A 17403-nucleotide genomic window follows, 5' to 3' on the forward strand; every position below is an offset into this window, starting at 1 on the left:
TAGGCGCCCAGCTGAGGGGGGCCCAAAGGTGAAGAGTAATCACCCTACATGAATCACCCTACACCTCAAACTTAGGTGGCCCGGTACCTAATACGCATTACTATTTGTTTGCTCTAATTGTGGTAACTTGTGCTTGCCGCTCACTTCCTGTCTGCGTGCTCTCGTTTCGTCTGTCTCCCCCCCCCTCCCTCCTACTCCATGGTGCTCTCTATCTCTCCTATCTTCTCTAACTGCTTTTCCATTGACTATCCTGCTCTCCTCACTAAATCTGGTAGGAAAAAGTTTAAAAAGGACATCCTGGTCTCCAACCCAGGCCTCCCTATCGCTGACACCTACACTAGTGCCTGCTCTAAGGAAACTCTCACTGACATCCTCTTTTTCGTGCCTTCGCCTGACCTATGGACCCTTCATATGGTCTCTGTGCTCTCTCGTTTCTCCTCCTCTCCCATTAATGGTGGCACCCGTTGGGATGTCCTCTTGGCCACCTTCCGCTCCTCTAAGGCCATCATCAATGTCTACGCTAATGGGACCATCTTGGTCCAAGGCCCTCAGGCCAACCTTCTCCTCTTTGATAGACACTTCCCACACCTCATCAACTTCCTCTCCTCTCCTGCTGTCCCCCCTCCTCTATCCTTGGCTACCTTGCCTCTACCCTCCCTCCCTGCCCCCTCTCGTGCTCCTTCTTCACCTCCTTCTTCAACACCTCCGCAGGGCGTACTTCTGATCTGTACCCCTCCCCGGAAGTTCTTCAAGGAGGGCAACCTTCTCCACATTGCCACTCTAAATTCTCGCTCTGCCATCAAGCACTCCTCTGATATCTGTCACCTTCTTGAGGAACTGGACCTCGACGTCCTCTGTCTCACTGAGACATGGTTCACAGCCAGTTCTGCCACCAGCTTTGACACACTCCTACCTGACGGTTACAAGATCCTCTCCATGCCCAGGCCTAACCGTGCAGGGGGTGGTGTTGCCCTTATCTTCCCTGAGTGGATTCCTGCCACTGTCACTCCTACGCAGACCTACTCCTCTTTTGAATGTCTTGTCTGCCGACTCTCTCTCTCTCCTAGCCATTCCCTTACCGTGGCTACTATCTATCGGCCACCTGGTCAAATTTCCTCCTTCCTCTCTGAGTGGGCTGACCTCTCCTCCTCACTCCTGTCCTCAACCACTCAACTCCTCTTTCTTGGCGACTTCAACATCCACCTTGATGCCTCCAGTCCCCCCACTGCTCTCTTTCGTGACCTCTGCGACTCTCTCTCACTCTCTATTCTCCCGTCTGGGCCTACTCACTCTGCTGGGCACACTCTTGATGCTCTGATCTCTTCTGACCTTCCCCTCTCCGTCCCTCTCTCCACTCCTCTCTCCTGGAGTGATCACTTTCTCCTATCCTCCCACCTCACCCTCCCTACCCCACAGGCAAAGCCACCCTCTTCACTGCCACCCACCTTCTCGGTCATCCGACCCATGAAGCGTGTGTCAGTTCAGGCTTTCGCTGCTACCTTCTCGCCCCCCCCTGCCCCTTCGGCTGACTCCCACCCTGACACAGCCCTCTCCATGCTCCACTCTGCTATATCTGTTACTCTTGATATCCTTGCCCCCGTCATGAGAATCCGCCTGAAGCCCAAAGCCAAATGTAACTCCTGGTATGACTCGGATCTCGCCACCCTAAAACGCAAGTGCAGGGTTGCAGAGAGGAAATGGCGTGCTTCATGTTCATCCTGAGACAAACTGGCCTGCCGCCTGCTCCAAAGGCAGTATCGGCTCTCCGTTCTCACCAAGAAGAGAGCCCTTATCCAAGCCCGCATCTCTGCGGCATCTAACAACTCCGCCGAACTCTTTAAAATCTGCAAGGAGCTGGCCAACCCTGCTGCAGTCTCTACCTCTCCTGTCCCCTCCCAGGCCCTCTGCACTGCATTGGCCTCTCACTTCATCTCTAAAACTCAGGACATCCTGTCCTCGCTCTCCTCCTTTCACCTCCCTTCCCGGCTCTTCCTCTGGCCCTTCTGCAGTCACCCCTCCTCCCTCTTTCTCTGCCTTTCCACTTTTCTCTGCTGACGAGGTTTCCAGACAAGTCCGATCTATGAAAGTCTCGTCTAAACAGGTTCACCTCTGTTCCTCCAAAACTATCAAGGACCACATCGACTCCCTGGCTCCTACCCTGGCTGACTTTTGCAACCACTCCTTCGCCTCTGGAGTCTTCCCTTCCCCCTCAAGCACTCCCTTGTGCACCCTCTTCTCAAGAAACCCTCTTCCGACCCCTCCTGCCCGGCTAACTATCGCCCTATCTCCATCACTCCCTTCCTGGGCAAGCTCCTGGAGAAACTGGCCATCTCCCAGCTTAACCTCCATGCTGAATCTGTTGGTAGTCTTCATGACCATCAATCTGGTTTCAGAGCTGCCAGAAGCACGGAAACTGCTCTCCTGAACATCCGTGAAGACCTGCTCTTGAACCTCGATTCCAACACTCCGTGTGTTCTCATTCTGCTCGATCTCTCCTCTGCCTTTGACACTGTCAACCATGCCATCCTGCTCAACCGTCTCCGTGAAAACCTGGGTATCACTGGTCAGGCTCTGGCGTGGCTGACCTCTTTCCTTTCAAATCGACCCTCCCAGGTCCAACTGGGGTCCTTCCTCTCCGACATCTTTTTCTCTACCTGTGGTGTCCCCCAGGGATCTAACCTCTCTCCCTGGCTGTTCAACCTGTATCTGGCACCCCTTGCCCACCGCATCGCCGCTCTCTGCCCTAATTTCCAGTGCTATGCGGACGATACCCAGCTTATTTTCAGGCTACCCTCAGCCTCCCCCTCTCCTTCCCTCATCTCTGTCTGTCTGCTATCCAGGAATGGTGTGCCGCCAATGACCTCTGCCTTAATGCCAGTAAGACTGAGATTCTACTCATCGGTACACCCACTCCCTCCTTCCCTGCAGCTCTCTGGCCTGCCTCCCTTGGCCCCCTCCCTGCTCCTACCTGCAATGCAAAAAACCTTGGGGTCATCTTCGACTCCACACTCTCCTCATATTTCTGACGTCGCTAAGAAGTCACACTACCAGCTCCACCTCCTCATAGGTATTCTTCCCTTCCTCTCCTTCCCCCAGAAGCTCACTGTCTCCCGAGCCCTGGTTCTCTCGAAGCTGGATTACTGTAACAGCCTCTATCTTAATCTGCCTGCCTCCACTCTCCGCCCTCTGCAACTCATCCAGAACAGAACTGCGAGACTTGTCCTTGGCCTCAAGCCCAGGGACCGTATCTCTCCAGTACTGAAATCTCTACACTGGCTCCCAGTGGCTGCGAGGATAAAGTTCAAAACCCTCTGCATTGTCCACAAGGCCTTCTGGGGCCTTGGTCCTAAATACCTTCAACTCTCTCTTCCCAAATATCTTCCTTCCCGAGCCCTTCGCTCATCCGCCTCCAACTCCCTCAGGGTCAGCCGCTTCTCGAAGCAACGAGCTGGGGGTAGATCTCTCGCCACGGCAGGGGCCTCCCTCTGGAACAGCCTTCCTGCCTCCCTGAAACTTGAGGAGAACCATCTCCGGTTCCGGAAGCACCTAAAAACCTTCCTCTTTGCTTCTGCTTTCTCTCTCCCTCTCCCCTGCTAAACAGCTAATATTCTTCACTGAAAATGCACTGATTCTGCAACTGGACCACTCTTAACGGCCTCGGTCCTGGGCCCAGCCACTCTCCACTTGCACTGATGCCCTGGAATCCCCTCTGCACTGCGGGACTGTCTCTGTATCCCTACAGCCCCCCCCCTTTCCAGCACTTGTTCAGCACTTACCTTGCACTTGCCACCAGCTGGCCCTATTTATTTATTACTTTACGCCACTTACCTTGTACTGCACTTCCCCCCCTCCTCTTCCCCTTGCACTTTTCCCCCTCCCCCACCCCTGCACTTGCGCGATTTGAATGACACCTGGCCTAGTAGGATCGTTGTCTGTCTCCCCTTGTTCCTCCCCTCCCTGCCTCGTCGCGCCTTGAAACACCTGTGTATAGGCGCGTTACAAATGCCATATATCATATCATATCATACCAGAAGGAACTTTTGTTTTGTTGTTTTGACATATCCGGCCCTCTGAAGCAAGAGACTTTGCATGAGAAGAGACTCGGGTGCAGAAGGCCCTGATCTAGAGAAAAGGAACTGTGAACTTGTGCCGGAGAAGCCCAGGAGTGTGCTGTGTTCTGGAGTCCTACCTTGTCCCGTGCTCAGTGGTCGAAGTGTATGAAAAGAAGTAGTGGAGCTATGTTCCCTGCTAGTCTGCCCCACTCCCCACAAACCCCATTGCTGCACCCATCCCACACACAGTCCAAACCCCCAAACAAACACATCTATTATTAGGGAATGTTCAGTGCAGTGCACTGAAGTGCAAGTTTCAACTTCTTCCTACACTTTTATTTTAAAACGAAACTGTTCCGGAACGTTTTCTTTTTAAAATAAAAGAATAGGAACGGTGAAACTGAAAAATAAAAAGTATGGGAGCATCGCTTCCAGCCGCTCCCGCCCACTTCGACCTCTGCCCATGCTAAAAACGTGGGGAAGGGAGACCCCGGCCACAACATCCTGACTTATCATTTTGTGAACACTTCTTTCTTTTTTGGTGAGCATTATCTCACACTATTTTGTAGAATAGCAGTAAGGACTGGCAATAGTTTTTTTTAGTATAGGCCCTTTTTATTTGACTAGACTTCACTAGGACCGTATTCTTCTTATTTGATGGTCGTAGCTTGTGCCCATATTAGATTTAGGTTTAGATAAGGCGTTTATCTCACCTACTTTACAGTTTAATAAAAACCCTTGAACTGTGATCACTTGCGTCTGTTAATGCCATGCCTTTCTTACACGCCCCCTTCCCCTTTTGTTGAATCTACGTCGGTGTTTCCGTTAAAGTAGACTTTCTTGCAGTTGAATGTGATTTTAAATAGGTTGTCTTGGGGCAGTGTTTTTTTCTCCTCATCACACTCTAGGATTCAAAAGTGCTGTCATGTTTAATTTTCCATTCTGAAGTGTTTCTGGATAAAGTTTATTCCGTTTGAAGGTCATGACACTTTAAATATGCTTTTGGTTGAGTGAGGTTCGGTGTAAGGGTGTCGCAACCACATCAATATTTGCACCCTATAGCTTAATCTGTAGCTCGTGAATTCACCCATTCATGTGTGGAAGTAAAGATTTCCCACAGACTATTAAGTATTTTACACCTCGTTTTGCGGAAAAGAAAATGTTTCTTTTAATTATGTATGCCGAACGAAGGAAAGTTACTAATTGAGTATCAAAAAATCGATTTCTTCATTTATTGACTGTTCAACTAGAAAGCAGTTTCCCACCCTCCGTACAATGTATTTGCACACACAGGAGGGAGGAAGGCAAGGAATGTGGGGAGAAAGACCTGCCCTTTCATACCAAGGAGTCATCTGAGAATCGCCAAAGAGCACAAGAATCTTGTCGGACTGTGACTGGGAGGGCAAAAGAGAAGTCTGACCTTCTGAGCGCTGAGCAGCACAGTCTGGGAGAGCCTCCCTTCTGCAGTGGAGTCTATCCACCGAGCATCACAGCCCGCAGAAGCCCCCCAAATCTACTAGAAGCCCCATAGGATTGAGAAACTCCCTCCCCATTCTCTGCGATGTACTAGAGACTTCAAAACTGAGACATCAGGAGTGCACAAGCCCCAAAACAACCTGTAAAACTATTGGTGGAGGTCTATTAAGGAACTCAAAACACAAGTCCTCTGTTAATAAATACTTTAGTTTAATTTTGAATCCCAAAAAATTGCACCTTAAAATGTCTCCCTCCGTGGATTATCTAGCATTGCCCGGTTTTAAATCTTTGCTCTTGCATTTGTCCTGGATGTTTGAATGTCAGAGAATGTGGTGATATTCTCATGATGGTATTTCTCCTTCCAGCTGTCCTCCATTCCTGGCCTTGAAGGTGTGAAGGTTGAAATACAGAATGCAAATCACATGACCAATGGTTTAGCGCCAACGCCACCTACTGAATCGCTGCAGCCATCCCCTGTCACTCCTCAGTCAGAGGTAAATATTCAATTTAGATTCACCATAACATGCAACGCATTGACGTTTGTACATTTGTGGGGGTAATGACGAAGGAAATATAAAATGAGTTGGAGCCATTTCCAATACTTCTCTACACCTGCGCCTTTGTAGAAACAAGACAAGGAATTGTATTACAAACACGTCCTCAATGTTTCGGCTCATAATCTTTATCTTAGCCTTATTCAGGAGAAACAAAGGAAGCAGCATTTTGGTCAGTCTTAAGATCCTTTCACGTATGTCTTTGATATCTGAATATTTATTACAAGTCTGGACCAGTGTACTGATGATCATTTCACATTTATTTACAATTCAGTTTTAATCTTGCGCTGTAAAACAAAATGACAATACATTTACAAAGAAGTGGCTATTTAATCATATATACGTGCATCAGCGAATCAGTGCAAAGAAGAAACAAAAATGGTGGGCAAACCGCAGTCCCGCTAGCTGTTCTGCTTGTCATGAGTGCACAGGCCAAGTAGGATCGGTACTCTTGCCCGAAGGTGTTAGGGATTCAGGATGAGCAAGGCAAATATATGTATAGTTTTATTTTTGTTCTGTGGCAATAATTAGACTCTAGATAGTTGTATTTATTTACGTGTTTTTATAATTCACTTTTTATAGCCTCCTTTTTTCTTTTTCTTTTCATGTCTTAAATTGTTGCTTTATTTGTGTGGCTTTGGTGGCTGAAAGGGTATTCACAATGCAAAGTCCTTATTAGGCACGCTATGTTGTTCTCCAGCATTGGGTCTGGCATGGATTCACATGCTCATGAATATTGCCTGTCGTCAGGCTGGAATCCTTGATAAAAGAAACAGTTTCACTTTCACTTACAAACTGTATGCCTCCTCCAAACCAATCACTGCCCTCTGGGTCATACTGCCACCCGCCAATGACAGTCCTCTCCCTAAGCCCCTCCTCTGGCAGCCATCTTCAGATTTTTACTGCATATTTCAGTGTTGGGAGTCCTCGAGTTTTGCTCTGTGAGCTACTTCTACATATTTTCGTTTTTCGACAAAGTTTCTATTTTGGTCAAAAAATAGCCTGTTTGCTCTTCTCTCCATCTGCCGACAGCGAGGATCCGTTTGTCTGTGAATTTCAGCGCCCCTCAAGGGCGAGGAGCATCGAAGTTTCTTTGAAGTTTCCAGAAAGCCATCGGGCCTACTCCACACTTCTGGCTATGAAGGAGGAGGAGAAGGAACGGAGGAGAAGAAAGGAAGATCCCAGTTCAGGCCCTGCACCAGATGCGGGCTACGGAACGTGTTTGTAGAGGACAAACGCCTCCAATGCCTGTACTGTCTTCACCCGGACCACAAGGAAGAAGAGTGTGAGATCTGCCTCGGCTTCTCCAAGAAAACGAAGGATCGACATAGTATATTAGCGGCGTGGCTAAACGCCAAGGCCTCTGCCCAGTGCCCCGAGCAGGGTCATGCCTCACCCAGGACTGTCCTGAGCTTCTAAGTCCTTTGAGGACTCCCCATCCGTGGGAGCCCAAGACAAGGCCAAGCACCGCAAGTCCAGTTCCATCGGGGTTGCCGCAGAAGCGGGTCCCGCAATGGGCAAGCCGTGATAAACATCACCTTCCGCTTCCATCGCCAGCCAGCGATCGAGCTCCTCAAAACGGAAATCGTCCAACCTGGCTAAGCAGCCAAAGACTGTGGAAAAGGCGGCCGACCTTCCCAAGAAGGCCCAATCGGCTAAGGAGAAGTCCTTGTCGACGATTGAGATGTTGGCAGCTGCTCTCATGAAGGTGAAAGTGGCTGACCCCATGAAGGTAACCCCTACTACGCTCAATGAGTCCCTGCCTCCGAAGGACTGTAGCAAAGGCTGCTGGCACGCCGGAGAAGAGGATTCCGTCTCTGAGCCCGGCTCTGACCGCTCCGGGTGCAAAAAAGTCCCAGGCCAGCTCCAGGCCATGGAAGTTTCGGCCACAGACAAGGAGGACCTGGAGTCCCCTACACACAGTCCACGAGGACGTGGAGGACGACGACGGTGGTGGCAGCAGCAACAACAGTGCCGACGATGGCGCAGGGCCTTGTATTACGATCTCGCCAGCTCAGCCGAGGGATGTATCCCTGGATATCCTTTCGACCCTACACACTTTGGTGCAAGAAATGCAGAAAAGGATGCCGCAGGGCCCGGTTCCAGTGGGCCCCCAATCAGCGTCCAGCTAAGAACAGGAAGCGTCATCCGACACCCCCGTTTCAGCCTCCACATCTGCGTCAGGTGATTTCCCCCCACTCCTGCCGGTGAACAGTATCTCCGCAGTAGAGGGCATCCCCACCAGTTGAGGTGGGGCCATTTCCATTCCATGGTCGCTAAAGCTTCCAAGCTTTTCCAGTTTACGCCCGAGGAGATCAAGAAGGAGGGTTTCCTGTACCAGAGGTGCAAGGCCGAAAGAAAGACCATCATGGCGGTACCCCTTCTGGATAACGTGTGGGAGGAGAACCCTTGCACTGCCCCGGCCAAGCGGGATAGGCTGGAGAAAAAGTACCGGGGTGCCGGAGTCCGCACCCAAGTGCCTACAGTCGGAACCCTTGCCGAACTCAGTGGTTTCGACAACAGCTAGGAAAAGGTTGTCGAACCTTTCCTTGTCGTCCACAGTCCCTCCGGACAGCGAGGGGGGGTGGGAATTGGACGTCGTTGGAAGGAAGGTTAGTCACACTGCAGCATCAACCATCAAGGCGGCCAGCAAACTGGCGATCCTGACAAGGTATGACGGGGAGCTTTGGTACAAGCTGGGCCTGATTCTGGAGTTCCTCCCCGACAACAAGAGGATAGAGGCGATTCTCCTCTTCCAGGAGGGAGAGGTGGCTTCGGACCATGCCATCATGGTGGCACTGGACATCGCTGACACAGGGTTCCGGCAGATGGGGAACGGTGTCTGCCTCTGTCGTCAAGGCTCACTGAAGGCCACAAATTTCCACCAGGAGGTCCAGGCGAGGGTATTGGACATGACGTTCGACTGAGGTAACCTTTTTTGGAAGATTGTTGATGAGTCCCTGCAGGTCATCAAGGAGGATACAGAAACGGCCCGTGCCCTGGGCATGCTTCAGCAGCTCTGCTCTTCCTTTCGCTCCTCCAGAGGGAAGTCAGGCAGAATGACGAAAGGTTTCTTCTTCTTGTACCGTCAGCCCTCCAGATCCACAACCCAGGAGGCCTAACGAGGCTGTTCCAAGGCCTACGATGGAGGTGGTCAGCGCCACCGTTGCCCTCAAGGCGGGGCACCGAAGCAGGACTGAACTGGCCAGGACGTCGGGCCCCCGCCCCTGCACCCCGGTTGGAGGCCGTCTGACGGGATTCATCAGCGAGTGGGAGAAGATCTCCACCGACAAATGGGTGCTGGACACTCTCACCCACGGACATACCCTGTAGTTTCAGCACAAATGTCTGCGGATCCCTCCGGTGGCCCGGTAGTAGCAACACATCCCTCAACTCTTGGAGGAGGTATGGGCCATGCTGTGGAAGGGGGTGATAGAGCTTGTTCCACTATGACTCTGGGGCTCCAGAGTCTAATCCAGATAATATTTTAAAAAAAGATGTCTGGCTGCCCATTCTAGACCTGCAGCTTCTCAACAAGTACCTCAAGTCCCAAAGATTCAGGATGGTCATGTTGCAGCACATGCTCGGCCAACTGGAAGAAGGGAGACTTCTTGACATTGCTGGACCTGGAGGATCCCTACGTCCACATCCCCATTCACAAGAAGCACCGAAAGTTCCTACGCTTCGTAGTGCAGGGTCGTTAATACCAGTTCAAGGCCCTCCCCTTCGGCCTGAAGTCAGCCCCGAGGATGTTCCCAAAGTGCCTGGCACCAGTGGCAGCCCATCTGCGTCTACGGGGGATCCACGTGTACCCGTACCTGGATGACTGCCTCGTTCGGGCCAGTTCATGAGAGTTGGCCGTCGGACACCAGAGACGACCGTTCAAGTCATGCTTCACACCATGACGCGCTGTTCCATGGCGCCAGACTCAATACAGTCTCCTGCCTAGCGTCGCCCTCGGAGAGGGTAGGTGCCATTCTGGGGAAAGTCCAACGGCTGTTGTCACTCTTGACCGTGAACGGTGCCCACCATCAAGTCACTTCTCGACATGATGTTGTTTTGCATCTACCTTATCCAGTTCTGCAGGTAACGGATGCAACCTCTTGAGCAGTTCCTGGACGCTCGCTGTATTCAGGTGTCCAGAAGCTTTGCGGACAAGATCCCGCTCGACGAGGAGTTCCATTGGGCGATAAAGTGGTGGGGCGCTCACTCCAATGTCGCCCCGGGGCACCGGGTTTCAGAGCCACCTCCCCCATACCAGGGGATGGTCACCCTAGACGCTTCCCTGGAAGGCTGGGGAGCCCACACCGGATGTCGGAGAAATGTGGCAGGCAGAGAAGGATCTTTACATCAATATCCTGGCGCTGCAGGCAGTGTTCTGGGCCCTCAAGTAATTTCTTCTGTCTCTGAAGGGCAAGGTGCTGAGGTTCTTCAGACAGCACCACCACGATGTTCTGCATCAGGAAGCAGGGGGCCACTCGATCCCCAGTGCTCTCAAAAGAGGTGCAGAACTTGTGGCACTGGGACGTGGGACAAGAGATGTTCCTTGTCCCCTTTAGCCTGGTGGGAGTCAAGAACACCGTCGCCGACTCCCTCAGCAGGGAGTTGCGCTCCTGCCACAAGTGGGAACTTCGGCAGGAGCAGGTGGACCACATCTTCATCAAGTGGAGCAGGCCCCAGATTGATCTGTTTGCGACGATGCCAGAAGTTTGCCAGCAGATTCCACCAGCCGAGGAGCATGGGGGATGCGTTCTCCTTCCCCTGGGAAGGCCTGTTTCTGTACGCTTTCTCGCTGTTGCCTCTCCTGCTGCAAGTCATCAGCACACTTAAACAATACCGATGCAGGATGATACTCAATTGCCTTGTGGTTGGCGAGGTAGATTTGGTACCCAGACCTGCTCAGCCTGTCCGGGTCACCCCTGGTCAAACTGCCAGTAGTCCTGGATCTTCTCACCAGAGAAGGAGGTGCAATCCTGCACCACAACCCAGGATTGCTGAACCCGAAGGCTTGGCTCCTGCAGCCCTAGAGTTTGGAGTATACGAGTTGCCAGTAGACTGCAAGGAGGTCCTTGCCAAGGCCAGAGCATCGTCGACTTTGAAGTGCTACGGTCACAAAAGGAAACGTTTTGCTACGTGGTGCAGGTCGCAGGTCACTGCCGCCAGATTTTTCCATACGTGTTATCCTTGGCCTAGGCCGGACTGGCGCACGCCTCTATCAAGGTGCATCTGGCAGCTATCTCCCGCTACACCAGGTCTCCAGGACGATCTTCTCTTTGGGCTCACCGTCTCGACAAGGAGTTCTTCAAAGGACTGTTTCGTTCTTTCCCCCAGTGAAGGCTCCTGTCCTGGCGTGGGAACTCAACGTGGTGCTGACGAGGCTCATTGGGACCCCCTTCAAGCCTATGCATCAGGCTCCTCTCAAGTTCCTCTTGTGAAAACTGCTTTCCTTGTGGCCATCACATCTGCCAGGAGGGTGGGTGAGATCCAGGCCCTATCCAGCAAACAGCCATATCCCTTTCCACGAGTCAAGAGTGGTGCTGTGTACGCACCCCTCTTTCATGCCGAAATTTCCGTTGGATTTCCACCATAACCAGCCTTTGGTGTTACCTGTGTTTTTCCCCAAAGCCTTCGTCACCGGCTGAAAGGGCCTTGCACTCACTGGACGTTGCTCATGCCCTGAAGTTCTACGTGGCTCGCACAAAGAGTTTTTGGAAGACGTCTCAACTGTTTGTGAACTTTGGTCCTGTGGACCATGGGAAGGCCTTGTCCAAGGCTTCCATCTCAAGGTGGCTTTCTGGCTGAATCCTGCACTGTCATCGGTTGACAAACGGACTGCTGCCCGGCCGTCCAAGAGCCCACTCCACCAGAGCAATTGCTGCGACGACTGTGCTCCTGTCTGGTGTACCCCTGATGGACATCTGCAGGGCTGCGACGTGGAGGTCCACGCACACCTTCACGAAGTCGTACTGCGTCGACAAGGGATACCAGGGAGGAGTCCAGAGTCGGCCAAGCAGTGCTACGCAACCTGTTTGCTTGAGGTGAGCCTATTCCAGAGGTAAGAGTTAATTGCTTCTGTTGAGCCTTGCAACCTCCTGTGGTTGTATAATGTTGAACTGCTATGTATTCTTTATTCATGAGCATGTGAATCCATGCCAGACCCCATGCTGCAGAAGGAACAAGTTACTTACCTGTAACTATTGTTCTCCAGCATGGGTCTGGCATGTTCCTTGTACTATGCCGGACGTGTGTTCCGTACCAAACAGGTGTTTTATCAAGGCCTAGTATGTTTCTGTAGTAGTTTCTGGTGTATCAATTAATTGTTCACCAAAACAAAAGGATGGGTTTCCCCTTCATCCTGGGCTTTGGGGAGGTAACTATTAGGAAACCACATTAATTCAAATGAATTCGCATTCATGGCTCCAATCAATAATGAAGTGCGATGGGTCAGTGCTGAATGTTCATTCATAATATCTGCATTCTTTATTTTAGAAAATGTTTTTTTTTTAAAACACAATGTAAATACTCTGGGTATTTCCTAAACAATTCATGATTCTTACTACAATTGTATAATCCATATTCAAAAATGCCTTCTTGCTATATTGTGCAAAGAGTACAAATCATTCGTATGCAAATACACATCTAGGAAAATAGCGACTTCTAAATTCATGCAGCATATCTATGACGTTTGTATGTTAACTGTGAACTAGAAATATATTCAATTCTTTGTCACAATTTGACAAATGTCAAGTGTTGGTCGACTAAAGGTATTCCGAAGGAGTATAAAGATAAACACGCTCCTCCACTCTAAATTGGTGAATTTCCCTTTTCTCTTAGTTTCAACTGAATAATCATCTATTTTCACAAGAGCTGATGTCAGTTTTCCTCAGGACTTGAAAATGGCACATAGTTTTTCTAATTGTTTTTTATTGTTTTCTTTTTACACCATCCTGTGATATATCTAATGATTCAATATGTTCATTCCTGGTTGTATGGTGGTGGGTGACTCTGTATTCAACCACATGCGCAGGGTAAACCTTAAATACCTCTGCTATCTGTATCTTTTTATCTTCATGGCATTCGTGTGTAGTTAAAAAACTAACAATTCTCACGCTCCTCCTCTCGTTTTCATCTTTTGAGATCATCCGCCAGGGGCCACTGTGTGTATAGAAACAATCGAACAGCGTTCCTAACTTGGTCACAGAGAGGCGATATTGCCGCTCATTATGCGGTTGCTTGTGGCTGCTGAAATGTGTGTCTCCGCAACCAAGTGAGGAACGCTGTTCGATTGTGGCCATATCTAGATCCCCCTCCCCGGCTCCTTGCGTTCCCGCATCACACCCCAGGCTCATGGTCTGAAAATCTTGGACCTCATATTGTAACCCCCAGCCTCACCCCACCCAAATTAATTACACTAAAAAAGATTGTTTTTAGAAGGTGCATTGATAAGAGGGTAATAAATGTGGCCACCCTAGATGCCCACCTTTTACCAACGTACTCGGGTAATGCATAAAAAGGTCAGAAGTGACTTAGTATTTTCATTGCAAAATGTACAGTAGTGGTATGATTTGTACATGGGTGGAAATTGACATGTGCATTTCTTTTTTAATACTGCCATTTCCACTGGCAGAGGTGTGTTCCCGGAATAAGACCAGAGGTATTTCAGAGCTACCACCTCTGCCAGTGGTAAACTCTGAATAGGGCAGACTTGCAGAATACCACCAGTGGGAATTCAGCAAAAAAAGGCACCCAACTTTTTTCTTTTATTGGGCATTTGTAAGGCGCTTATACATCAAGAAAATTGTTTTTCAAAGCGTCCACAGGGCAAAGGGAAGGTAACAAGGGAAAGAGCAAGACAATGGAAAATGCTAAATTCAAAAAAGCCGTCTTACTAAGCCTGGTGAACATTTGGATTGTGCAAGTGCAGAGAGAGAGGGGACAGGGGAAAGCGGTAAGTGCTAGAGGATCCGCAGAGGGGTGAAGTGCCAGGGAGACGGTTGCAAGGCAACAGGTAAGTGCAAGCCAGTTGCGAAGGCAACAGGTAAGTGCCAGGCAGTGACCAGCACAGCCCAAGTGGTGCCCGAAGGCAAGTGCAGGGGGAGGGCAGATGCTGCCGGACATCAGACAGAAGGACAGGACCCAGAAGGACAAATAAGGGACTAGGCCACCAATCGCAGCTACTGTGGGGTTTAGCACGGGAGGGAGAAAGGGAAGGAGGAGGAGAAGGGGAAAGTCTTGAGGTGTTTGCGGAACTTGAGGAAATCTGGCTCACGACAGAGAGAAAGAGGGAGGCTGTTCCAGAGGATGGAGCCAGCCATTCCTTTTCCTCGCCCTATGGATGATGAAGATGGATTTAAATTTGATCCTTGCAGAAACCGGGAGCCAGTGGAGAGATTTCAGGCTGGACAGAATACGGTCCCTGGGCCTAAGGCCAAGGATAAGTCTTGCAGCCCTATTCTGGATTAGCAGGAGGGGGAGAGAAGGTAGATTAAGGAAGAGACTGTTGCAGTAGTCCAGCCTGCAAAGTACTAGAGCTCTGGAGACATTGAGCTTCTGAGGGAAAGTGAGGAAAGGGAGGATGCCCCTGAGGAGGTAGAGTTGAAAACTAGCCTTCTTGGCAAGGTTGTTAAAGATGTGAGGAATGAAAGAGAGATAGGAGTCGAAGATCACTCCCAGGTTTCTGGTCTTACAGGAAAGAGAGGGGGAAGGGCCCATCGAGGGTGGCCATAGTGAAGGGGGGAAAAGAGGTTACAATGGCCCTAATAGGAAGGATCTCAGTCTTGCTGGCATTGAGACAGAGTTCGTTGGAGGTACACCAAGATTGGCTAGCGGACAGGCAATCGGGAATGACACAGGAGGTCAGAAGAGATGCAGATGGTAGTCCGAGCAAGAGTTGGGTGTCCTCTGCATAACACTGGACGTTTGGTGAAAAGGTGGAGATACAGTGAGCATGAGGCGCGAGATAGATGTTAAAGAGCAAGGGCAGAAGGATAGAGCCATGGGGAACGCCACAGGTGGAGATAGAGGGGGTTGAGGAGAAAAAACCCAGTGTAACCTGGGAGGGACGTCAGTGAGGAAAGAGGTCAGCCAGTCCAGTGCCCGCTCGGAGATACCAAGGTTATCAAGGAGCCAATTTATGAGGATGGAGTGGTTAACCGTGTCAAAAGCAGAGGAGAGATCGAGTAGAATGAGAACAGCAGGTGAGTTGCAAACATCAGATGCAAGCAGATCTTCACAGGTGTTCAGAAGAGCAGTTTCCGTGCCTCTGGATGCCTGGAATCAAGATTGATGGTCGTGCAGGCAGCCAACAAGCTTAGTATGCTGGGTCAGTTGGGGGAAGACCAACTTCTCAAGAAGTTTCCCAAAGAAGGGAGGGAGAGAGATAGGGCGATAGGTAGCCGGACAGGACGGGTCTGCAGAAGGCTTCTTTAGGAGGGTGCGCACAAGATAGTGCTTGAGGGAAGAGGGAAAGACCCAGTGGCAGGAGAGTGATTGCAGACATCCGCGAGTGCAAGGGCAAGGGAGCCAATATTGATCTTAATAGTTCTGGAGGAACGGGGGGGGGCTTTTTGGAAGAGACCTTCATAGAGTGGACAACTCTAGTGACCTCGCCCGTGTGATAGGAGAAAAGGAGGAAAGAGTGGATGAGGGAAGAGGAGCCGCCAAGTGTCATAGGGGGATGGGAGGAAGGGGAAGAAGAGAGAGACTAGTTTGTCCTGAGTTTTCCTGTGTTTTAGCAGTGAATAGGGTGGCTAGTGCAATGCAGAGGGCCGGGGAAGAAAGAGGAGAGGTCAAGACTGCAGATGGATTTGCTAGTGCCTTACAGATTTTAAAGATTTCAGCCATGTTGCTAGAAGCTCCAGAGACACAGGCCTGGATGTGATCCCTCATCGAGAGACGATATTGCCTTTGGAAAAGGCGACAGGCCAGTTTATCAGAGGGTGAGCTTGAGGTCTGCCACTTCAGTTCAGCAGCTCTGCACTTGAGTTTCAGGGCTGCTAGATCAGAGTCATAACAAGTGTTGCGCTTGGAGGCAGGTTTCAGGCGGATCCTCATGACAGGGGCAAGAATATCGATAGTGTGAGTGATGGTGAGAGCTAGATTGTTGAGAGCAGAGTCAATAGTTGAGTCAGAAGTTGGGGCTGGGGGGGTTGAAGGTGGAAGCGAAACCAGCAGCTGACACTCATTTCATTGGACGGATTGCCGCAAACGAGGCTGGCAGAGCTGGGTGAGTTTCAGTCAGATGGACGAGAGGTCCCAGGTGGGAGGAAAGGAGAATGTGGTCAGACCAGGGTAGCAGGGTGAAGAGTGGCGTAGAGAGCAAGAGATCAGAATGGATGAAGGCATCAAGAGTGTGTCCAGGTGAGTGGGTAGGGCCGTAGGGGAGAATAGAGCAGGCGACAGAGGCACGGAGGTCATGGAAGAGAGTGGAGGCTGTGATTGAAGAGTCTAAGGGCCTCATTACACGGAAGGTGGTAAGGGTTAACGGTGACCGGTGACCGTTGACCCTTACCGCCTTACTACGAGGTCCCTTTGCGGGAACCGACCTTAACAGCTGGTGTAGACCAGCCGTTAAAGTTGGGACCCGCAAAGGGACGTTGGTGCTAATTACGGTACCGCAATTTGCGGTACCGTAATTAGCTCCTTCCCCATTCCCATTATGCCCTATGGGGCAAAAATGGGAATGGGGAAGGGCCATGGAGGAAGGGGGAATTACCGCCCCGACAACCTTGAATGGGGTGGTAATTCCCCTTTCCTCCAGCGTGGTACCGGTATGGTACCGGCGGCAACCATGGTGCTAATAGCACCATGGTTTACCGCCTACCATGTAATGAGGCCCTTAATGTTGAAGTCACCCAGAAGGAGGAGATTGGTAGTGGGAGTCGGTAACGAGGAGGAGAAATCGTCCCATTATGAAAGAAAAGAGGAGATGGGGCCAGGGCCTGTAGATGGTAGCAATGCTCAAAGAGGAAGTGGGAGAGGTGCCAAGCTTGCAGACCAGGCTTTCAAAGGAGGAGTAGGGCTGGGTGGGTATGTTGGACAAAGGGACCTGCTCAGGGAAGATAAATGCTGCATCAGCGCCAGTGCGGTTGGGACGAGGCTTTGAGATGATCTTGTAGCCATCAGGGAGAATGGAGTCAAAAGCAGTGACTGAGCTGGAAATTGAACCACCTCCTGGTGAGAGCGAGGATTCCAGATCAAAGTCTTCAAGGAGGCGGCAAATGCCGGAACAATGGCTGATGGCAGAATGTGTATTAAGTGTGACGAAGTGAAGCCGATCACCACCCTTAAAGGTTTTCTGAGGAGGGGTATAGGTGGGTGGT

The 17403-nt window shown here is 50.7% G+C and overlaps 1 protein-coding gene across 4 annotated transcripts in view; it reads left to right on the plus strand.

Moving 5' to 3' along the window:
• Positions 1-17403, plus strand: part of WASHC3 (WASH complex subunit 3) — a 285351-nt gene that overhangs the window by 100795 nt on the left and 167153 nt on the right. For all 4 annotated transcript variants that reach the window (XM_069629933.1, XM_069629934.1, XM_069629935.1 and 1 more), the window contains one exon: positions 5894-6022. In XM_069629933.1, coding sequence (XP_069486034.1) covers positions 5894-6022 — 129 coding nt within the window. The remainder of the gene's footprint in view (positions 1-5893; positions 6023-17403) is intronic.

The sequence above is a fragment of the Ambystoma mexicanum genome, chromosome 12 (genome assembly GCF_040938575.1).
Source record: "Ambystoma mexicanum isolate Mex_15411 chromosome 12, UKY_AmexF1_1, whole genome shotgun sequence".
Classification (NCBI taxonomy): Eukaryota; Metazoa; Chordata; class Amphibia; order Caudata; family Ambystomatidae; genus Ambystoma; species Ambystoma mexicanum.